The sequence below is a fragment of the Ornithodoros turicata genome, chromosome 2 (genome assembly GCF_037126465.1).
Source record: "Ornithodoros turicata isolate Travis chromosome 2, ASM3712646v1, whole genome shotgun sequence".
Classification (NCBI taxonomy): Eukaryota; Metazoa; Arthropoda; class Arachnida; order Ixodida; family Argasidae; genus Ornithodoros; species Ornithodoros turicata.
In genome coordinates this window covers 100,204,854-100,230,205 of record NC_088202.1, presented here as the reverse complement: position 1 = coordinate 100,230,205, position 25,352 = coordinate 100,204,854, and the positions used below count along the sequence as shown (strand labels likewise).

At 46.7% G+C, this 25,352-nt stretch overlaps 1 protein-coding gene across 11 annotated transcripts in view; it reads right to left on the bottom strand.

The window, feature by feature from the left end:
* The window catches only part of LOC135385833 (CUGBP Elav-like family member 4), a 455,429-nt gene that overhangs the window by 49,853 nt on the left and 380,224 nt on the right, over positions 1 to 25,352 (bottom strand). For all 11 annotated transcript variants that reach the window (XM_064615382.1, XM_064615379.1, XM_064615375.1 and 8 more), the window contains one exon: positions 13,707 to 13,835. In XM_064615382.1, coding sequence (XP_064471452.1) covers positions 13,707 to 13,835 — 129 coding nt within the window. The remainder of the gene's footprint in view (positions 1 to 13,706; positions 13,836 to 25,352) is intronic.

Genomic DNA, 25,352 nt, shown 5'->3' with positions numbered 1-25,352 from the left:
CATATCGGATGAGAATGTAACGATTCAACGGCTTCAGCTGCGACAGTGCTGTATCCATCCACCCTATGTCCATGAGGGAAGATACCGAAACAAACATCACAGTTACATTGCTTCAGCACATTCAAGGCTACACATTATTCCGCGATGGCGAGACGCAAAATCATCCCGGTGCTCAATTGCGTACCCTAGTGTAAAGGAAACACATTACCAAGTTGTCGACGCCTAATATGTACCTGTGCTTCACTCGACCTGCGGCGCATGAGGAAACGTTTTTTACAGGTGATTGGAAATGAACAGAAAGGAAGTTTACACTATGACTACAATACTCAGTTTTCGAATTGCTATTTGAACCTGCTGCACGCAAAGAGCTTGTGGACCGCGATCACCGGTGTGAGCTTTAGCGTAACATTGTGCCCCACGAAACGCAAAATGTTACTGCGCCATCTGGAGGAGACAACGCGACTGAACATCCTATCGCCCGAGCCTTCGACATCGCGAAACTGTTAGGTCCTCCGTCGTTCGACAAGGCGCTGAGGGCACTTGAAGATTTTCTACATACAACCGGGCTTATGTACATTCTATATGACTCACTGAATGTGTGATATGTGTGCCCCTAGCGATTCCGACATTTTACACTCACTTTGTCGAAACTTTTGAACTACATGTTGAACTCCATCATCATCTCTGTTCTTCTCTGGTCATCATGTCTTTGTTTTCTCATCTTGTCATCTGTTTGTACTTTCTGTGTGTACGCGTACTGTGATAGTCAGTTCGACTTCGTCGAAACTCATATCCCCACTTTTTCTTTATCACATCGCCATCACGCTATACTAAAACTCTCTAATATCTGCGATGTCATGTGATTCCTTCTTGTAGCTAGACGAGCTTCCGCGCCGTCCTGGCGGTAACTCTCATGACAGATGATAAGAAAAGCACGATGAACGTCGTCACTAAGCGTTGTATCAACGTTTTCCGTGCTCGTCGCACTAAACGAGTCGTTGAGTTACGATTACCGTTGTATTTCTTGTCTGACACAAGCAAAGTGTCCAAAGCGTCAGCAGTCCTTGCGGCCAAGCTTTCTTCCCGGCGCCGCCCCACGCAATCCCTCTCTATATGCTAACGAACTTCCTCCGTTGTATAATGCGCGTTTGCGATCGGCTGGCCAAAGTGATAAATTGAGACAATGACCGCCGTCGGCAACTAGATAACGAATTCTACCCAGACTTGACTTCGATGACAGGGCTGGGGAAGAAAAAAATAAGAAAGCTGGCAACGATAAGAATACCATAGAAGAGGAAACCGGCTGATAGCAGTCGAGTTATTTGTCAACTTCGAAGCGTTGTTTATCAGAAAGCTGCATTATGAATCGAGAGAAGTGTTCCGTCAAGGCATGCTGATTCGGCCACCAATTTTCTCCCGAGATAAGCTTAAGGTTGCTGACTGGGTGCCGCATAAATTGTGTTCCGGTGTATAGATAGAAAGTTGCGCCCCTTTCTGTGCTCTCAGACGGGAAGGAGGCTCGGTAGTTTTGCCAACGTGCGCACATTTTTACAAGGTTTGTGAAGAATAGGTTCTGCTTTTGAAGATGGAGCCCTATATTGCAGATACATATTGCTTGCTGATGTTCGCGTTATGCGTTAGAGATAGTGCTTCAAAGTTTAAGCGCGATTAAGGCTGCTGTTGAATCCTAATCCTTCCTTGTGGCTTTTACGGCTTTCTCCGGTGATCTAAAACGAATGTATACTTCAGCTTTCCGCATAAATGCATAGCTGTGAGATATGAGAATGAAGTGAAGGTTATATGTACAAGAACAACAATTGAGCTCAACGCGTATGGAACATTCATGAGAACTTTAGCAATCAGAGTTAATGCGCCACTTATGGCCTCAATTGTTGTTTACCAATCAGTCTGATGCGCACATATCTAATTGAGAGCACAAACAAATTTACGCCTTTCGCAGGCACTAATAGGGACGAGCCCGTAGGAAACGCCTACGAACGCTTTGCCGTGTAATTAAGTTAGCGGAGAACGGAGAAATAAAACGCCTTTACCGCGGAATCTCAAACGAACATCGGTGGCCCATTTTTCACTCACAATCGTTCAACGAGAGAAACATGTTCCCTGCTTCGACCCCTGCATCGTAATCACATCTTAAACTCGTTAGGCGGCTTCAAAACCGCAACGACACGCATTACGCAAAAAAGACCTTCGCTGCACGAATGCGAGGACAGAGAAAACACAACTCCCCCAATCTATGCGACACTAGCACCTTTACTCAGCAGAACCGCGTTTCCATCTGCACCGCCAATTCACCAACAGAGGCAGGACACATGGCGCACACCATGCAGGCCTTATTGGCCCCGCTTATTTGATTATCTGCTCAACTGGAAGTCTAAAAGGGGCAGGAAATACCGACTTCTCTCGCATTCCGTACACACAGAAAAAGAGATGCTGAGACTGCGTTTAATTTCGCCGAATCGACACCCTCCTTGCCCTCTAAGGACGCGGGAGGGCTGTTATAAACCGACGGCTGCGCGAATAGCGGTGGAGGGGACCTTGTCTAGACGAAGATTTACTCGTCCATACGAAAGGCGCTAATCAGATATGCCCGTTTTCTCCCTCTCTCCCCCGTATACTGGTGGGTGAAATTGCGGGTCGAGGGAGAGAACATATTTATGTCCAGCTACGCGTAACGAAGAAGACGACGACGCGTTCAACGAGGAAGCGGAATGTAAAATGTAACGCTATTTGCGGGTCGAATTTCTCCTACACATACACGATGTCATTATGAGCGCGTGTTTGCCTGGCGGCGGATTGAGATAAGTGTGTGCGATCTAGAGAACGAAATCAATGACAGATATTAGCGCGGGCGGGGAGGGGGGGGGGGGGTTGGCTGTCGTTAGTGCGGTCGAGTGGGTGCTTACGTGATATGCGCAATTAGGAAGGCGGAGGGACCCTGCCAAGTGAGGTCATAGCGTAGGCGAATTGATAGAAGTACGAAATGGAATGGAATGGAAGTGAGCAGACTTCTTGCAGTAGTACTTTCGGCTCTACTATGGCAGTGAAACTGCTTGAGGGGCGCTGAGGGGGCCGGCAGGTTAGATCAGATCACGTTATTGGGTGCAGGATAGGTAAAGTTAGGTGAAGTCAGGTTCGGTTCTGTTCGGTTCGGTCAGGTCAGGTCAGGTCACGTCAGGTCAGGTCAGGTCAGGTCAAGTTAGGTTTCTCTCGAGTTAGGATAGGAGGTGATTGTCTTGGCTAGCCCGTGCTGGCATCGGACTGTGCCACCGTGCCGGCATCAATCTGTGTAGTTTTAGCAGACATTCGCATAGCTGGCGCGGTATGTTATGTTCTTATTAAACTTTAGAAAAAATATTGTAAACATGACTGATCTCAGTTTATTTGCCGCCAACATTTCCAATGACATTTTCGTAGATGTGTCATTTTCTGACTCTACGCGCGCTTTATTACAAGAGTACAACGCTGGAGGACAGCACAGGGACCCTGCGGACCATCATCCTCATCAGGTACATCAGGAGCCAGAGGTAAATCCAACAATTTCAGCTCGTGTCCTTTCTAGTTATATTGCCGTTCCCCTCTCAGGTCTCAGGTTGTTCAGCCTACTCCATCATATCGTCCAACAAGTGCTTGTTCCTCGAAAGGGCTTTAATGATTAGGGCAACCACGTACAATACGCATAGCACAGCGCCCGTACGAAGATATCCGGCGCTCTCTTATCAGAGTACCACGATCTCTAGTCGAGAAGAAGAAAGAAGTAGGAAAAACCGTTGGGCAAATTGCAGTTATGTTTCATTTTTGCGAAGGACAGGGGCTCTGTGTTCACTGGACTACTGTAGCTACAAAATAAAGCTAAAAGTAATACCAGTATTGCTGATTATTGCGTTCCAGAAACGAAGACAAAGTCTTTTCACAATAGTTTTTGTTTTTATTCCACCTCATACTGCGTTGCCACATCAGTGTCCCTTCAATTACTCGGAACTTCGGCTAGCTCCTTCTAAAATGACCCCAGCAGCATGTTCGGTAATTCTCTCTGCCCTGGTAATGGCTATAAAGATAACCCCTCACTTGCAAATGGGACCGAGCTATTTGTTTTAAGCTCGTCAGTCTTCTCTTTGTGGTAATGAGCTCCTTGCGTTACTCTGCCTGAAATGTATGCTCTGGTCTCTGCCTAGTCATCATGGCGTGATTTGAATCTATTACGGCGATTGTGGGAGAAATCTATTTCTGCACAGTGAGCACAGTCGGATAGTTGCTAGAAGTACGCGAACAATACGAATGAACACGTGCAATCCCAAAAGATTGCAAAGACTCTGAGTTATGAGACCCTTAGGGAAACGTTAAGATTGGGAGCACGCGTTCATTATTATAAATATCGTACGGTAAAAGCAGCATATAAATTTAAATTAACGGTGTCGGAACATCACGGCACATACTGGGTGAATAAATCGTCTCACGTCAAGCTTACTCTGAAACGGGGGGGGGGGGGGTGATATGTTTATTGAAAAAGGAAGGTTAGTCAGGCACAGGCCGACTTGCTGTTCCTTAAAAAAAATAAAAAATGTTGTACCGAAAAAGAAAAAGTGACCTTAGCGACTCGTCGAGAGGCCGGAGGCATGAAGGAAGCGCACAGGAGGGTAGTCATGACCGCCCCCTGATTGTGCAGGACTGGGCCGAACAGGGTGGCCAAAAAGTAGTTGGGGTAACCAAGTTGTCGTAAGTGGCGTTGGAGGACGAGTCGTTGAGGGAGATATTGTTTGCAGGATAACAGATAGTGCTGAGTGTTGGCTTCCACGCAACAAGTTGTGCAGTTGGGACAGTTCGACTGGCGCATTTTATATAGGAGTGAGGGTGTGCGCGCAACATTCATTCGAAAGCGATGGAGAAGTGAAACTTCTGCTCTATTGCAGTAGTAAAGTCCTGCAGGGGGTCAATGAGTCTTACGAAAGGGTCATAAGAGGTAGTGTCCACTCGGAACTGTAGGGTACGGACACAGAACCAACGGCGGAGGTGCATGGTACAGGCAGAGGCCGTTAGAGGTAGAGGGGTAGCAGGGAGAGCTCCGGTAGACGTAGCGCGTCTCGTCACTGTACCTGCGCGGGTGTTACCAAGGAGGCCTACGTGTCCCGGGATCCACTGAAGTGTCACAGAGTGACCATTGACCGTGAGTTGGGTTAGAGTCATGAGTGCGTGAAGAGTGCATATGGTGCTAGGGCGAAAATAGAGCAGGAAAGCCCGAGAAGCCTTGCTGTCAGTCAGAAGAACCCAGTGTGCAGCCGGCAGGCCGAGCGTGTGAAGCAGGGGTTAGAGTCGCTCCTGTGTGCGCATGCACGCATGTGGAAAAGCGAAAAATCCAGCGCTACTCTCAATAGAGAGAAGCAAGACGCTGAGGTCTGGAGCCGCTGTTAGTCCTGTTCATTCTGAGGCTCTTCGTCTAGTAGACCGAACAGAGTAGTTCCAGAGACCCAGCAGTCTCCGTTCAAAATATCGGCGGTTCCAGACCTCAAGGCTTCCTCTTTTGTGTACGAATGTGGCACGCCAATTGCAAAGCATGTTGAATGCTGTTGGGTAAGAATTTGAAGAGATATTGCATCATGTCGACTCGAGGAAGACCCTGCAAACTGTTCTGGTATGACGGGCAACCTCGACTGACTGATGGGCTTACCTGCCGTAGAAGGAGCAGCAGAAGAAAAGACTCCCATCGAGCTTCTTCAGTATTGAGTAACCAGCTAGCTTAAAGGGGACGGTCGCATCCAGAAACTGAATCTATGAAACCGATACCACTATGCTCGGCGCCGGCCGACAATCTACCTGTCTAATCTTTTCGTGCGAAAAGTGTTTAGATGCTAAATAAGCGAATTTTAGAGATCGGCGCTCCTTCCGCGGCCGCAGAAGCTCCGGCGGCGTGACGTCACTTCCTAAGCTGAGGAGTGACAGCGCGGCATTCCTTTTCTCAAGGTCGCGCCCTCATTGGTTCGTAGGGAGTGACGTTCTCTCATTTTTCCAGTGAGGGGATTCCAGCATACTCACAATATCCGGCATCTGCTCTTGACATGTATTCGGTGGAATAACAATCACACTACGCTATCATTTCGCGTGGGATCTTCGATACCGTGGTCAGTGGTCCAGGACGAATAAAATGACACTACAGTTTCGAAAGCGACCGGAACGGATGCGACCGCCCCCTTTAAAGGCTCACATTCACATCGTTCATTTTATCCGAGATCTACGAGTATATGCGAAACCACTATTCGGTTACACTGTTACACAGTTGGATTACAGAAACCAAAGCTGGGAAGTTGTTGTACATCACTGTCACCAATCTCGAATGTGGATGTCTTCACCTATCCCCTTTCGGGTTTGCATCTGAACCGGGCTCGCAGACGACTCGCGAACACTGCCACGTTACCACCACGGCTTGTCTTTTTTCATGTCCATAAGAATATACACGACGATAGTCTGCGCAAGAACGAAGGCGCAGTCTGGACTGTCGCTTTTGGTCCAGAACCAAAAGCGACAGTTCGAAAAACTTGTTGATTAAGTTTTTAGAGTGTCTCGAAGGAGTCCCGAATCATCCTTGTCTCGGCTGCACGTACTCGTGACACCCGCCTGGATGCATTGGCTTATGGTCGATCACCTCACCGTAAGCTCGAAACTCGCTTACCTATAAAGCTGCGACACTCTAGTGCGTGAAATTTTGCATATAGGGTCCACATCTACGCGTAACGTATACATGGAATACAGCCGTAATCTCGAAATCAGTCGACAGTACCAGATTGGCCCTTCAAACGACTGTCACGCGCACACGTTACACAGGAAACACCCAACGAAGCAATTCTCCGTCGTCTCCGTTACTTATTTCCCCTTACAGCAGGCGTGCCAGTACCCCTGTCTTCAAGTCTGCCGTTGAAGTACAGAGAAAGAAACCTTGCGTTCAACACTGCAACCGACGGATAGTGACCCCTCGTGATGGGGTCTCGACTCACTCGGCGATATTGCCGGCGGAGGAGGCCATTTGCTTAGCCCATTTCGCCGTCTACATTAACGGCAAGCCGTGGGACAGCAATTGGCACCGGGCGGAGTAATGGCTCCCTGGCCGACGCTGCTCCTTCCCACCATACAAGTGCATGCGGGCGTCTTCCTGTATTCTGCGACCCCAGAGCGATCCTTTCGCTTTCGGAGCCCGCTCCGCTATGTTGCCTCTGATGTGCGGGCTATAAAAGAAGTCCAAATAAACGGTTTTTCTTCTTCTTCTTTCACTCTTCTGTCAGGCCGGACGTCACACAAAAACGGAGGAACTGAGCGTGCGGAACGAAGATGGTTCCATGTTAGTGGGAACTGCCAGATGCAGGCGTAATTAAATTTTCTGGGTTTACCTGCGTGTTTCTATTTCGCAAAATTGTGAGCAGAAACAAACGAGAAAGAAATGACAGCAACAGCCTGAGTGAATCCCAGGCAATACTCTGTTGTCGAGCTTTAAATAACCGCGAACAAGGAACACACGTGCAGCAAAGAAAGAAACAAAAACGTAAAGAAGAATGGAACAACCGATGACGGATTTTTTTTTCACTTAAAGAGTAACTACCTAGTTCATAGAATGAAAATATAACTGTTTCCACCGAATGCTGCATTGCGTTGCAGTCCTGTTGCATCACGGGAAACAATACTATTTATGCAGCAGTTTTAAGCAGAAATGACCGAAGAGACTTTTGGGAATCTCAAATCAAAAGGTAGCCACAGCCGAGGAAACAGTCTGTTATGCAACTGTTGCAACCAGAGCTACATGTAAGAATAAATCATGGAGGAGACTCGTCCTTCTTTATCAGGCTTGTTGTAGCTATGTACCTAATGCCGAAGCTTTAATTCATAGTCAAAATGAGTCCATGATTTGTGATCATGGTGGGTGATCGATCTGTCAAAGTATGTGCATATTGGAAAATTATTATAAGAGTGTCACGAGGACGACGGTTGCGGCAGCCTTCCCTGGTGCATCAGTAAAGAGGACACTACCGGATTTTCAAGGCATGCAAACACTCGCATTTTCAATTCGTCAGTGCATGTAGTGATCCTATACGCATAACAGCATCACCGTAATTTGGCCGAAGTCATGCTCAAAAGTGCTACAACTAGTGATGCAAAATTATCGATAAATTGACTATCGATACTATCGATACTTCTTGCAAAACAATCGACAGTCCCAAGCAGCACAACGTACTGAAAGTCGAGTGCAATAGGGGTGGACGGGTAGGTGGAAGGCCTTGAACAGACTCTTGAAACTAAAGAACATTGATAAGACACATACCGTCCACCCCTATTGCACTCGAGTTTCAGTACATTTTGCTGCTTGGGGTACTATCCATAGTGAGAAAACTATCGATTGTTGACTATCGATAGTACTATCGACAGTGTTGAAAAACTATCGATAGTTTTACAATAGTCAACTATCGATACTACTGTTCTTTTACTTTACTATCGATAGCTTGGTTCTCACTGTCGATGCTCATCATAATCATCGCACTCATGAGACTGCAATGCCGCGATTAATCCAATTCAGAGAGTATCACGTGACCTTGTGGTTGGTTTGAGCAGCATCAGAAGCTCAGGCTCAGCGTCGGAGGGAAAGCTGCTCTGAGTTGTATTGTGAAACTTGTAGAAGTGAGGCATTTTCTTTCTCTAATTTCATCTGCTCCCCGATAGTTTTCCCATAGCCGTCTATCGATAGTGCTATCGATACTTTCCTCGATGGTGATGTGATAAAGAAAGACAGTTTCCCTACTATCGATAGTTTTGCATCACTAGCTACAACTTGTTACTCCGCTGATACGATATCGCACTGCCCAAAGAAATAAGTGAAAAAGGAAGCTAAAGTTCTTCCAAAACCCGCGTTCGAGTGATAAAGGAGTGTATCATTTATTAAGAAGATATGATAGCTCGTTGTTAATGGTCATTTTATTCACTCAGTCAGAATGCATTGAGAGAAATGATATGTATGTGTACCTTTATCCCATAATTCCCGTTCTTTTTTTTTTCGCCCTATGCAGAACAATAGCATTTCTAGCTTACGTACTTCTTTCTTGGGAATGCACTCATCAACAAACACGCAATATGGGCGTCAGAATTTGCACAAAGTGAGACAAACTTAATCGACTCGCTTGCTTTTAAGGGAAATACGGTAGAGTTAATAAGCTCCCGACAATACTTGTCAACAATAACTCTATTTTGGTGATAATGAGTGGGTAGAGGCGATACCCTACCCCGTTGCTCGCGATAATTCGGCACCGATATAATGACGAGCTAGTTGGCAGGCGGCATAATGCGAACCTTTGTCTGAATCTTTCATGATAACGTAGTAGCGCAAATGCACTAACACCTATGAGCTACATCTACCGCTACGCCCGGTGGGCATCCGCGGTTCCCTATTCTCAGGTGTGATAGATATCCCGTGCGCCCTGAAGTCTCTACAACAACGCTCTCACTCCATTGCCTTTCAGTGGGTTTCAGGGCATTGCGGAATATCTGGGAACCACGAGGCCGCCGCTGCACACGAACAACGGTCTTCTAAGCCCATTATACTTTCGAGAGGAGACAGAAGATCCCTCCTCAGGCATTTGTCTGATTCCTGGTCTACTCTACACTCTTAATCTGGAGACGCGTAGAAGCAGCATGACGCTATTTTTCTCCGTCATTTTTAATATCAGCGTCGAAATCTGCATCGCCGAGCAGAGGTTCAGCGTCACATCACCAAAGGCAATGGGATACTAAGCGACATCGGCGTGTGACGCCTTCGAAACTAATCACAGGGGTGGCATCCAATGCATTGCTCCGTAGACGAAAGCGTGCTGGGCGAACGCAATGCATCCTGGACAGGTCCTGGTCGTACGTCACAGCAAACGTCAAGGCACACGTGACCTTAAAGATGGCGGCGCCCGTGATCGGCGGCCAAACCGTTTGTAAACAATGCGGTTGTTGTTTCTGGACGACGTTTTGGATGTTTTTCGATCACGGTAATTATTTTTATCCGATAATCTCGCAGTAAAACGTGCAGTTTTACACATAAAGCCTCGTATTGTTGACAACTTCTAAAGATGTGATGACGACCGCGCGTTAAGACTTATCGAGCCGACGCGATGTGCTTAAACTATGGTGAAATGGGCTACCATATTGCGGAAGAAGCTCCGCATAGTTTACGCTGGCAAAATTCGGTCATCTCTTGGTGTTATGACGGTGAAAATATGTCGGTAAGCGGCAAAACGACATGAAAACAAAGTCACATGACCTCAAAATGACGTTTTCTATGACGTGCGACCAGGACAAGATGGCAGTTTTGCCAAAAGCACCCGCTTGAGGGTAGTTACAACAATGGCGGGTTTGTGTCACCCACAGGGGTGGCATCCAATGTATTCCTCCGTAGACGAAAACGTGCTGGACGAACGCAATGCATCCTGGACAGGTCCTGGTCGCACGTCACAGCAAACGTCAAGGCACACGTGATCTTAAAGATGGCGGCGCCCGTGATCGGTGGCCAAACCGTTTGTAAACAATGCGGTTGTTGTTTCTGGACGACGTTTTGGATGTTTTTCGATCACGGTAATTATTTTTATCCGATAATCTTGCAGTAAAACTTGCAGTAAAGTTTTGCACACAAAGCCTGTTATTGTTGATTTCCAAAGATGTGATGACGACTGCGCATTAAGACTTACTGAGCCGATGCCATGTGCTTAAACTAAGGAGAAATGGGTTACCATGTTGCGGAAGAAGCACCGCATAGTTTACGCTGCCAAAATACGTCCATCTCTTGGAGTTATGACGACGGAAATACGTCGGTAAGCGGCAAAACGACACGTAAACAAAGTCACATGACCTGAAAATGACGTTTTCTATGACGTGCGACCAGGACAAGATGGCAGTTTTGCCAAAAGCACCCGCTTGAGGGTAGTTACAACAATGGCGGGTTTGTGTCACCCCTGTGAAACTAATGGCCGACGCTTGGTGGAGAGAGGGAGAGGGCGTGCTCTGGCTTGTTGGCATGCGCCCAGCGTGTGCTCGGAGTTTGTTCTTTGGGAAGCGGAACTTTTGGCGGTTCAAAACGCTCGCAGGCTCGACGTGCTTGGAAGGTGAGTGCCGGGATTTCCCTAGGAGGGTGTACACCCTCCCTTCATTTTTGCAACCCCCCCCCCCTGAAATTTCTCAGGTGACCCCACCCAGCTCGGTCACCAACACGTTCTGGTAGTGAGTTCGGCGCAGCGAATTACATTCTGTACTGTCAAACTTGGGTTGTAGGAGCAGTCATGCAGATGATCGTACCACAGATTTGTCCAAAATCATTTGAAAGTGACTGTTCAGTGCATATATTGCGCGCATATACGAGCAAAAATGCGTAAAAATGGCACGTAAACTCAATGTGGATCATCAAGAACCATTTGCGCCCAACTCAATCAAGCGAGGTATTCTGCTTTTTTCGTCTGTTTTCACCGTTGGTTGCTAGGTATTCATTGGGCTTCCTGAGACAAGGTGCTAGTCTTTTTTCTTTGTCAGTCGTGTGATTATGCATCTTAATGTTGAAATGCCGTTCATAATGAATTTGTATTCTAATGTACTGTGTTGTAACATAATAACATGTACAAATACAACTGTGCTGTAAAGCTGTGCAGATATGTCACCATTGTGCCACGATTCTTTCCGTGTCTAAGAAAAATTCCGTAAGTGGAACCTTCACCAAGCATACCCCCCTTGAAAGCTCCCCTCCCCCCCCCCCCCCCAGTGAAGAATGGGGAAATCACTGGGTGGGTGCAATTTCAATTTCTGTAGGTTGGTGAACCTTGTGAAGAAGAAGAGAAGCTTGTCAATGAAATGGGCTTCCGCGTGTCGTAGGTACATACTCTACATCAATGCGGTGACGGGCTACCACCGAAGGATATGGAGTACACCAACATAGACCTTTAGGGTTTCGGTCGAGGAGAGTGCAGGGAAGGGAACTGCGACTGTTCGGAATTCACCCAGCGGGAATTGCTGTCTTGGAGGCACCACCCAGCCCTGGCTGGTGTATTTACAGTGGCCATCCCCCGACAGCGCACACGCTCTCGGGTAAGCGGTGTTCGGTCCACGAAGAGCACATCTCGAGCAAACTGTCTCGAGCACTGCAGCTGTAAAAGCATGTACTAGACCTGCAAAGCATTTCGACTTGATGTTCTAAGTGCGACATGTTGCATCTGTAGGACACGCCGTCCTTTACAGCTCACTTGTGGGATGAGACTGACATCAGCATTGGAGTGACTATAGGTACAATTAGTTTACGTTGGAGTGATTATTTCATCGTGTGTTTATTGTTGCCCTTTAAAAAATGTAAAGTACAAATCCAACCACAGGAGCTCTGAACCACATGCATGCCGTTAGAAATGAGCAGCACAGTGTTTCTGGTGAGTTTCGCAAATTTTACGAAGTGATGAAATGTCGTTTTGTTAGTCAACGTGTAATATTCCTTCCTTGTGTTCCTTTAGCATCGGAAATGGTTAGGGCCTGTAGCTCCAGATGTGCGAAATGACCCATGTAACTTCGTTCCACTGTTTGTGCAACCGTTAACCAGCCTCATAACTTCGTTGACGCATCATGTATTCCGGCAATGTAAAAACGGCGTGTAATAAATATAATACACATAATAACTTTGCATTGTTACGTTTCATTTTGCGCCATTCTACACCTTGCCTCTTCAGCTTGATCTCTTCTAGGCGAGTGACAAATTACTGTGGCAGGTGACTTGGAAGACACCTGAGCACTGGTTCCACCACCGTTCACGATGCTGGCGCGTAAACCAGCGATGCCGGTTCCGGTGTACGCCAGCCACATCCTGACGGCGTGTAGCCGTCGAAATCACGAGTGCTTTTAACGTTGTAGTGCCGTCACACGAAAACGCGTCACGCCAGAATGGCGTTAAGAAAACGGTCACTTTTTGACGGCTCAGTGGCGTCATGTAGGAAGGCGTAAAGCTGTGACGGCGAAGGCTGTCGTTAAAAAAATGCTATTTTCCTAACGCTGAAATGCCGTCACCAGATTAAGAGTGTACAGTGGAAACACGACATTCCAACCAGGTCCTCTTTGCGAAGTGTAGACCCAACGCTGTCATACCAGCTGCCCGCAAAGCTTCCTTGTCCCCTGAAGTCGCTCATCCACAGGCTACGTCTGAACGTGGCCTTCACTCCGTTCTATCGCTACCAGCTAGGCTATCAGGCTAACCCTATTTGCAACGAGTGCGGTGTACTTGTCAATGTAGAGCACATACTCCTCCGCTGTCACAGCCGCATACTGCCGTCACAGCTTGCCACCCTTAGCAGCCGCCCCTTTAACTTGTCGTGCATCCTCGGCCCTTGGGACACCGCGGTCCACTCGTTCGCGGTCCACGCGGTCCACTTACGTCATGCAGTTGGTTTTTTTGAGGCCACTGGCCTAAAGGACTCATTGTGACCCCGACAGCGCACTGGGACATTCCCACCATCACGATCAGGATGGCCATCGCCACTCCGATCATCACCGTCATCTCTCATCATCGTCATCACCCATATTAGTCCCCCTAGCTATGGGGGTAGCGTTCCACTCCTAGAGTGAAAAACCTCCCCACTTCATCGTCAGAATATAATTGTTGTTGAATTGTTACGCCCGGTGTAGGAAGGCTCGCCATCAAAGGATGCACTCACCTTTACTTTGGCCATCAGGGCCCCGGAGTATTGTACATTCTTCTATTGTGCCGTATGGCTGGAAAAGCTGGCGCACCTCGTCTTCCGACTGCTGCTTCCCCAACATCCCAACGAACAACTTTCGGTCCTCTGCAAAAACAAGAACAGATTGCGTCAGCGTGTTTCTTCTCTCCTCACCATTAGGGCCCCCAAGATCGCCTCTTGCCTCTGCACGACGAGATGTTTGACGAGAAATCCATACGCAAGGGTGATAGGACAAAGGAAACGGGAAACAAGACTAACTATAGACTTCGGTCAATTTGCACAATGGCCTCTATCTCAATGCTGTGATGGGTATATAGGGTTGATACTGGTGAGCAACAAATCCAGCAATGAATGAATAGGGCACGTGGATTTTGCACGAGCGTATAGTAACACCTTCGCAGAAGTTATGTTACGATTTAGACATGTTTTGGATTGTACGTCCCATTAATGAGTTCTTCGTGGGCGATTCGGTAAAAGTGTAGCAGGCCAAACCTGTATAGGGGGTGATCTCTCCAGTTATGCGTCACAGCCTGTCCTATTAAATTATTGCTAGTCTCGCAGCTATTTGGAAACTCAAGCTAAAACACGTAAAAATAGCGGGACACCATGCAGGCATTATTAGCTTACATTGAATGGCGCTAAACAATCCATTATTGAAGCAGAGCTCGTGCATAGTTCGGCGCGCACATCCGTAGCTCTCGTATTTTCCCCAAGAGACAGATCAAGCGCCTGGTTCAGTTTTTGCAGCGAATTCAGCCACTTCATTTAAATATGGCCTTCATCATATATGCTGAGGAAGTTATGCACTACACTTGACGCACTGCACTCATGAAATTCTACGACGTAGTCTAGTAGCAATGAAAGTAATAAAACTTTCATATTCGAACAGTGCGCTATAGATGCAAGAGTTCGTGTCTGCATCCTAGATACTCTAACGTAGGCGCAACGGTTGGTAGCTTTCACCTAGATTTTATGGGCCCAAGTGCAGTGTCGAGGATGTCAGAATATGAGGATGAAGTAAAAAATGTAGAAGTACCGGCAGATGCATACTGACTTATGCTGTTATCATTATAACTCTTATTCAGATGGTAAACATGATAACACGTGGTAAAAATTCATGCATAACTTTCGTTGTATGTCACATTATTATCTTACATTATGTATTTGCTTTTACTATTTTTCTGTACTAAATGTGATGTACATATACTCGTGATGCTGTTTATTATTGTAACACACTCCCCCATGTAATGTCCCCAAGGGAACTTTGGGGGTATTTTGAAATAAATAAATAAATAAAAGCGGGAAGGTTTGATTTGAATTGGTTCAAGCGTTACAAAAAAGAGGATAACGCACTGCACGGTGTGATGGCCGCAACCGGCTGTGCATGGTAGCTTGCTACATGCTGCTCGCGTCACAAATTCGTTCTAAGTCACCCGTATCGAACGTAATGACTACGCCATCAACAGATATATTTTATGTCAGAAGGAAGCATGCACCCGTTACCTAGCATGATCGAAGGTAATGCCCATGTAGTGTCCTATGCTGGCTGCTTCACCCAGAGCTCAACGCGTAAAGCTTACTCCGCAACAACGACACAACATGATATGAAAAAGTACGCCCTCACCGAAGCGGACATCGACGTACATAAGTACATTCTCTGATAAGCACGTTTGTTATAGAGACAAGCATAGCCGTTCTTTGGGGTATTGCAGGCTGCTGCGGAAGCCATTTTCGACCTCTCCACATGCATACCAGCATCGACGTGACTTACAAGCACCGAAAACCTAATCACGGTTTACTCAACCTCCTCGTAGCAAGAACGAAAGGCACGCACATTTCTTTACAGCACACCCTACCGAGTAAGCCGAACTAATTTAGAAGACGTAGAGCTAGGCGTAGTTTGTTCAGCGACAAACTACGTCTTCTCTGTTCATCGTTCACCGGACCGCAAAGATGGTAAGACTGATTCACTCGTCGGGCGGCACGGAGATGAGGGCCGTCCCCGCCCTATAGTAAAGCACGCAATATTATCTTTGCCGAAAATGCAGTGTAGGAGGAGCGCGTTGCAATGGCGAAGAGAGAGACACCGCCCCTCATCCATCCAGAGTATGCCCAGCTCGCTCTGCCGGATGCCGCAACTTCCAATCGCATAACCCACAGCCATACGTAAGTAGAGTGCGGTCAACCTTCGATACCACCGATGAAAAGTGAAAGCCTTACTCAAATTTTCCGAATCGAGAAAGCATATTGGATCCAATACTATAGCTGGCGATTTCGAGGGGTTGCGTGTTACATTCGATGGTTAAAGCGGTGTCCGAAGAACATTAAATATATTTCTTTTTTTTTAAATTCCGTGTTAGCGCAGCGAAGCAGCTGTGGCTATGAATGAGGTACAGACGTGGACAGATGGAGAGAGGACAGCAGGAATATACGGGGACAGGGGGGCTAGTATGCGTCCTGGGTCGACTTTAGGGGAACTATGTCGACGTTCGTCTAGAAAGACTGCCGGAAAACCCCCTCAGACAGAACAGCCGGTGGTAGGATTCGAACCCACCACCTCCCAGTCTTCAGCACGACGTTGGTTACCACCAAGGAGCGGAGGAAGAGCCTTTGCCAGTTATGTGCTCCACTGCGTCATTAATAGGGCATTTCAGATTCCATGTCTGCAGCATTTGCGGGCACACTGTTTTCGCAAACTACGGAAACATGAAAATGAACACCGAATGCGCGATTTGCGCGCAGTGTGCCAACAACGCATTTTGACCGACAGCCCATGAGCTCCTCCTTTGTGGCTTCTGACGTTGTCCGCACCCTCGCAAGTATCGCTCCGCGTTCCTCCTCCCTTCCATCGCACCTGCGACATTTTCGAATGCGCACCTGGGAATACGCGTGCGCGTTCTTCCGTAGACCATACGTAATTCTAGGTTTAAAAATGGGGCTCTGTAAACAAGAGGGACGTGTTCCGAAGGTAGTTTCACGCGAATTTCAATATCGTTGCGGTGAATGGGGCAATTCCACGGGAGCTCCTACGTGCGAGAGGTTCGGTGAAATTGGAAAATCCTGTAGTAGGATTATAGTTACAGTATAGCGAGTTGTGTTTGTCCCCAAAGCTGCGCATTATTGTGCGGTGGGATGAAGACTGTTTGCGCGGGACGTGGAGTGCAACGGCGACAGGAAAGAAATAGTTTTGCACGCTATATAGATAGCTAGGCAGTCAACCAATTTTCAAGCGCGAATGACAACGTGAGAGAGAGGGCAAGATACAATTGTTAAGTTGATATGCCAAAGTACTAATAAAGGAAATCAGAGCGGAAAGCAGAGCGGAAAGCAGTGCGGAGCTTATAGCATCCATGGTATTCAAAGTAGGCAGCTTCAAAGGCAGTTTGCAAACGCACTTCGGGCCTCACCGCATACACACGAGTATACAGGGTATTTGCCCTAACGTGTCCAGAAATTTTATTTAAAGCGAGCGATAAAAGAGAAAAGAGCGCTACTTTTCAGCTGCTTGACTAAGAAACAGGTCCTACTGGTGAAGCAGTACCTGTTCCTTACCCAAGTAGCAGGGAAGTACCACTTGCTTTCCTTTTATCACTCGCTTTAAATATAATTTCTGGACACGTTAGAGCAAGCACCCTGTATATACAAAGTCTGCGATCAAAGATACGTTGGTTTGTCAGACAGAAGTTTGCAAGAAGTAAGTGACCAAGAGGGCGCTTTCATATTCTACTTGTCGTGATAAAAGAAGTCGGGAGAAAAACTTCCAGGAGGGTTTACCTTTCCCCATTGCCTCCTTCAGACCTCTCTTAGCGTCTCCGTCTGCGATGCCCACTCACAGGCATCCATTTATAGACGATGACCTTCCATAAAAAGGAAAAATCCGATGTTTAAAGTTCCGCATTAAAATCAGGCACGGGCTGCCATTGAGACTGCTTCGTTCCGCGCAACGATCGGGCAAAAACCTGAGCCACTCATTTCAGGAGATGGAAGACGTGAGTTCCCTCCAAATGGCTGCGTCCCGTTCACACGTAACTGCTTTCCTGACCCCGACTGACTGCGCACGATGGCTGGCCCATAACGGTCCAGTTTGAAATTCACCCTGGAGGAAGCGGCCATGACTTCTCTCGCCGTTTCTTCCGGGCGCTGCCTTCTTAAATCCCTCCCACTTCGTTCGGCTATATAGACAATATACTCGGGAGTTTCCACGCCATTTAGCTCTGAAATCGCACTTACGGCCGAGTCGGCTCTCGTAAAAGGGGAGGAAGACAAAATAGAAGAGTGAGCAGCACTGTAGTAAGAAATAAGCGCATCAGCAGAATCTAAACTTTGCTGAGGAGCTTTTGGACCACATGGGGCGCAAGTGAACGGCCGTCAAGCTGTGAGGTGCGTCAGTGCAACTAGATGTGCCCCTTGCCTCTCAGGGAGATAGGCGGCGCATCTACATGACGTGTATGGGGGAAAGAGACCTCGAGTGTCGTGCAGAGGACAGCTTGACTATACAGGGTTACGTCAAGTTTTATAATTATAGATTGATTACCTTGTGGTGATTCATATGGTGAAGGATGCGAAGCCACTTCTGTACCAAGCGTAACGTAAACTACGTCTCCGTTACCAAAGTGAGCTGAACGAACTGTTTACGTGAATATACTGGAAGTACGTAGACGCGATCTGCGCTATAATTCGGTGCAGAACACGTGTAGAGATGAAAGAATTCGCGGAGATTTGATGGTGATATCATTCGTGCGGACATGAATAGCTGTTCGTGAGGGCACGTGAAATTGCATGCGTGAGCAAGTAACTTGGGACAGCGGCTCCACTTTGATGGTGCTGTTATGGCGAGTGTTTTCCGACCTTCTGTGTCGAGGCGTCGCAGTCTCTCTTTTTAGCTCGGCTTCGTCGGTACGCATCATACGAAGGAGCTTAAACATTTATGACCCTCCTCGACGAGCAGAACTGAGGGAAGTCGTTGAGAGCTTCCTATACTGACACTACAGGGGCGATATTCAGGCTATGCCGGTACGAGTCACGCACAACACGACTCGAATGGAAAGGATCCTCCTGGGCCATAGCCATTAGCGCCAATCACAATATGAAAGCATGTTCGCTTAAAGAGGAAGCAGGAACGCGTTGTTAACGCGACTCAAGTTTCGTTATGCTTGTACACGATAGTGTGTATGACGTCCTCGGTGCAAGAGACCGCCTTCCCCACCGCGCGTGCTTTCTCTCTCTCTCTCTCTCTATATATATATAGAAGTTCGCGGAAACAGGTTTTAGGGAAGTTACAAACACTAGTTCATTACATGGGGAGACGTTAAAAAGTAAAATGGGCAAGGGGTCGACGTTTCGACAGTGGCACTGTCTTCGTCAGGACAAAAGACTTCTGTCCTGACGAAGACAGTGCCCTGCCCAGAGCTAATGCTGCCAGTGCCAGTGCTAATGCCCTCCTAGGGAGTGCCCTTCAGCATATGCTATATTGCAATTGATTTCATCTTGGAAAAAGAGATATATATTTTTAAAAAATATGTTTGCAGTTAGCTGGGACACCCTTTTATATATATACGCACGCACAGACAGAGATCGAGATAGAGGTAGCTCTTCTACGGCAAGCATAATAAGGAGCACCTTCATAAGCATATGGATAATACGCATAAATATCAACTCGGAGTTTCCCTTATTCTGGCCACAAAAGTAAACAACGTGGGAAATATAATCGACTTGCTATACGAACTACCATACTAGACAATCCCGGGAGGGGAATACGAGTATCGATACGCTGCTACTGCAGGCTATTGATCTATTTTGCGACCTAATCTTAAGTTAATATACGTAATTTACCGAACTCATTCGGGGAAAGCATGAGTGAGTGGTGATGTGATGTGATAAAGAAAAAAACGAGGATGTGAGTTTCGACGAAGTCGAACTGGCTACCCCAGTACACCTACACAAACAGATGATGAGATGATGAAAAAACAGAGATGATGTCCAGAGAGATCAGAGAAGGTAATGGAATTCAACACGTAGTTCAAAAGTTTCGACCAAGTCAGTGGTCCTGGAACCTACTTGGGTGAATTTCTGATTTCTATAAAACTTGCCTTTTTGAACCGTAAGCCCGCAATAAAACGTGAAGCACATATCCGAAAAGACACAAAGAAACAATAATACATAGTTGGCGCTCCCCATCATGAAAACGCAGGATTTCGCTACCAAGTGTTCCAATTTACCGCAATCTGAATAGTGCAACCCAATTACACCCACCGAGTTACTTTGCGCAGCCAGCCTAATTCAACGGATGGCGGCCACCTACCCTAATAACCCGACAGGAGCTCACAAAAAGCAGATGCGCTATGTAATATACAGCACGCCACTTCTTTTCATTCCAGCCATAAAACAGCACCATAACTTCGGACTTTTAGTTCAGACTTGCTCGCTATAGCGTGCAGACGCGGCCGTGAAACAACAAGTAGTTAAATAAACGGTAAAATAATGATACTAACAATAACGCGTATATGTTTTGCGTTTCCATTGTACCATAAGGTTGCGCTTGTCAGCTATGCCTAGCCCACTTTCTCCACTTTGAAATTTGGAAAGATGGAACGCGATGGAGTATAATGTGCTTCCTTTCGTCAATGACGTTGAGTCATACCGTAAAACTGCTACCTGGTCTTTGCCTTCGGTAGCTACTTCAAGACGACACATAGAGTTAAGCCTGTTGTACACGAGCGTTAAAGGGATAAATTGCTCTCCAAGCATCGATTCGTTGATTTCTATTGCAGACGGTAGTGTTTGTCGGGCTTTGTCAGGTCCGTGCATTAGTTTCCGGCAGCTCGAGCGGTATGAGGTATTGTAGGTATCTGGAAGCAACGAGGTCCACGCAAGTACGCTTTTCAGCGGAGAATGACGAACGCGCGACGTCGCTCCGAGAGCAATGTGACGACAAGAGGTCGTTCCCGTTGCCCTGACAGAGACGCGTCTGCCTATCGCCAGCCCTGAAGCAACGTCATGAGACGTCACGCGAGCCAATCGCAACTTCCCGTAATATGCTCCTCCCGCTGCGCCCGGCCGCGCTGCAGGTACCACAGCAAAATACTGAAAACAAAGAAAATACATTGAACGCAAGGGATTGAAAGGGGAGATGTTCAGCATACGTCCAGCCACCACCAAAGTAACTGGTGCAAGTAATGTGGAGTTACGGGCCTCACATTAGTGAAGCCAAAATCTCCATTTTATTTTTTCTTAAAACCAAGCCAAACCAAACCAACACATATAGCGCGTTTTTTTTTTTTCGTTTTTTTTTTTTTTTTTTGGTTTCACGAGGGAACGAATTGTCCCTTTGAACGTGAAAGACGATATTCCTATGACTACGAGGACTGCGACAGGGAATCCTCACAGGTTGTGCGAGGAAGTGAAGCACGTAAGGTGATGTATTATTGTTTTATATTCATATAATTAAATGAGATCAGGTTATTAAAGCGATATCCTTAACTCCGTATAAGTCTGTGCGTGGTTTTATAGGTGTGCTGTCACGTGCCACTGCCACGTGATCGTCGGGCTGTGCGTGCGGTACGCTAAAATTGTGTAACCACCACCGTAGCGATGAAAATAAATTAACAATTTGACAGGACATTAAAGGGCGTTCAATAAAAAAATTATTAGCCATTCGAAAGAGTTTGCCACAAATATACCGCCAGCGACAACCCTATAAAGCTTCCGCACGTAAACGCGCATGGCACAATGCCCAAAGAATAATTCAATTTCAGTTCAATCAACTTCAATTTTTATGCTTAGTTACGTAGCGCTCAAGCTAGAAGTTTCAGTTGATCGTGGAGTTTGCCCAAAACGTGTGTTTTAGCTGATTTTTCTGCACTGATTCTACTCTGTTTACTGCAATCACGAAAGCTTCAAGAGACAGCCTTCAGAGTAAGGTCTGTTGGTTTATTTCTGACAAAGTTCTATTGGAAGAGGGTGGCTGGGTCGGAATCGAATACTACATTTCTCGTTTCCCATGGAACCAGTTAGCACTGTGAAAAATCCTGGAGAAGAATTGGTGTGACATACACCACGGCTTCAACACTACACTATGGCTTCAACAAGGGCCAGCCGTGGTCGCATGGGTGCTGCTGATAATATATTTTTAAATGCACTCTACAAATAGGGAACGAAGCGAGACGGCGTGTGCCGAAAAGGTCTCCTGTAAAGCGTGCTTTCATTGCACTAACGCAGTGTATGCAGGAGAAGCGACGAATCGATGCGCCTCTCTTCCGCGGCGGACGGAATGTGTCTCCCTTCGATGGGGAATATGTATTCTTCAAAATGTCATGGCTGTTCCTGATAACGATAAACAATCCGTCCAAATTCACTCGCAACCGCTGCAGCAAGGTTCCATCATCGTTCCAAACGTTTTCGCAGCTGGCTGTACGTGACACAATGACCCATTCCGCGAATGTTGATGACTGTCGTCCGCTATGCGGATCGCCTGCTATAGCTTTTAGCCTGACTGCAATAAATTTTTGCGGCATATCGCATGACATCGATCAGAAGTGGCCTAACTAGCTAATTGAACGATACAATGCTGGGGGAAAATTCCCTAACGGCGGTCATTTGGTCTGCGAAATGGCGGCTATTTCAGCCGTCGAATGGCCTCTGCAACGACCGGCTGCTATCAAGCTTGAACTTATACGGCCTGGGTGCTGTTCGGGAGACAAAAGAAGCAAATTATGAAAAGACGATATGGAATATATAAAAAAGAAAGACTTGGAAGGCAAGTAGAAATTTATGTTAGCCTATAAAACGAACCTAACGTTGCCGATCCCCCCCCCCCTTTCATTATTACTCGAGCGCTTGCTGCATAATGTCGACATATCGCTCAACAAAAGTTTCTTTGTTAGCTGTCTTTACCGCAAAGGATGGCTGTCATATACTCCGTCCAAAGAAGAACCACACGTTTCATTGATAAATGAAAACAAAAAAAGAAAAACAGCTCTCATGCGGTGATGTTTGGTGAAAAAGGTGAATGAAAGTGAGGTTTTCTTAGCGTCGTTGCAGTTACGCTCACGCCGATATCATAGATTGATTCCAGTTTAACAGAATGACGCATGGATCGCAGTTTTACTCTGCATGAAAGTACAGATTTATGACTCGAACTAATCGCGGGAAGAACGTGACACGTTGAATAAACGGTAATTAAATGGACGATTAAATTTTATGAGCTGCAACGGTTGTAGAGTGAAAGACGAAGACCACATTCACTGAAAGCGTACGAGTATAGAAGGCCCGATGTACAGCTATATCATCCTTTTTGGTTTAAAGCAATTACTGCTTCGCAATAGTTTCGTCATTTTTTAGTAGGTGCGTTTGCTTCTTCAACGTTTCTAGCCACGACTGTTTTAAATGATGGCCGAAAACCGAGTTGTATTTTCCGCTCATAATTAGTATGAATATACGTAATTTTACATGTATACGTCTTGGAGACCTTCAGTTACCTCCACGGTGGTAGGTAGGAAGCTGCATGAAAACCTTCTAAATTTCCTTCGCTGCTTTGAGAAAGGGCCTTTTGGCAGCATAACGCGATTAAGTGCTCCGTGTAGAATTTAAACTTCATTAACAAACAAGTGAATGCATTTACACGATAGAAGATTGGCCATCATTTGATCACACAAGAAACTGCGCTGTTTTGCCGTTCGCCTAACGCAATATATTATTTGAGACTCAGTTGGAACTGTGCTGTTCACACGTTACAATGCGCACAATAACTTAAGCGAGGAACGTTAAGAATAAATGCGGCCGGAGTCCTCCGAACACGTTAATTAATATGAGGAACGCGGAACCCATGCGGCCCTCGGGACCATCAAAGAACCGTGCACCATGAACGCACGTTAAATACACAGACAACAGGGTAGACGGCTAGACACATCGTTGCCGTACCAACCGCTACGGGAAAGCACAACACTGCTAGCGCGTGATGAACGTCAAGTAAACACCCATACATACGAAGGAAGCCTTAATCCAACCGCGTCTTCGGCAGCCATCAGACGCATGATCCACAACGCTGATCTCGCGACAAAGCTCCTGTACAGTGTCACTCGCTATGAGAAGCATTAGGACGGCTCTCGCGTTGGTGAGCGCCACTGAAGTCTCTAGCATTACGGATTCACAGCGGCAGCAAGCCCTCGGGAGCAGACGCGATTTAGCAATCGCGAGCGGAATTACCACGTGTCGCATCTAAATACAAGGGGGCTCCTAATTGCCAAGCCTGAGAAACAACACCGCAACACTGAAAGAAGAAAATAAAGACAAGCAGTCGCGAAATGCAACTTCCCATTTGCTGACTGCGACCCCCTAGCGGGATTACCCTGCAGCAAAAACAGCGAAGCGTTTCCCTGATTGGCCGATTTAAGCTGTCACAGCGCATGAAGCATGCGCGAGGCAACGCTGTCCTTCGTCTTCATTTAGCTTAGCATTCCCGCAAAGCGAAGTCACGTAATTACCGGTCTGGCACGCAGGCTACCGATCCTTCGCTTTTCATCCTCAAAGGAACAGAGGAAAAGTCCGACGTGATTTAGTTTTAACGAGCACCGGGAAGTTCGCTGGAATGTGCCAGTCTGCATTTGTAGGTTGTCCAGGTAGGACGACATGGACAGCTAGAGTTGGTGTCTTTCCGTTCGGTGACCGATCAGGAGGAATTTCGAGGATAAACAAGACGTCACAAAATAGAGCATGAAAGACTAGGCCGAGATGATTTGTTCCAGTACGTTTCCCACTGCCAATGCATTGTATCTAGGCTTGGTACGTGTGTCTAGCTCCGCACGAAAAAAAAAAAAAAAAAAAGAGAGAGAGAAAAAAAAAAAAAAAAAAAGGCCAACTGAAATACGCGTGTCAGAAAGTTTTGAGTCGATGTGAATACAATACTGAGCAAGCATGTATTATTTCAAAAACGTCACATGAAAGCACTGGCTTACTATGCAGCCATAGGTGAAGTCCTGTATTGTATTTTATTTTGACGACCTTTGGCGTTTTGACTTTTGACACTGAAATCTAATCAAATAGTATGTGATTTCATTTTTTCACTCGAAAAATACAGGGAGAAACAGACTTTTACTGAACCCCACTACTTTGCGAGAGAAGCACTAAGGGAGCAAACCATATCAATCAAAACCGCGTTACATAATTGATTCAGTTCATAATCTCACAAGTTCAGGACAAGAGTGTCGCGCTCATGCGACTAACTGTAGTACCCGCTAGTACACAGCACAGCACCGCACTGGGCCGACGAAAACATAGAAAGCGTCACGGATTCACATTAGGTGCACAAGTCAATCTATAAGAAAAAATTTGGAACCCGAGAAAGGGACAGAGGAGGGACGACACGACACGTTCTCGAACTGTCCCTCCTCTATCCCTTTCTCGGGTTCCAGATTTTTTCACCATGTACCAGCTGGCATGCACCCTTGCCCTTTTGTCAATCTGTAAACGCGTTTCTGCAATCCCAATGGCAACTTGACATCACCACCCACTCTCTGCTTTACTCCGTTGACGCCACATTGTCCCTTACTCTCCCCGCCGAATGCCGCGTTCCTTTACCACAGTCTTCCACCGCATGAGACTTAATGTGGCTTTTACAACGGCTTT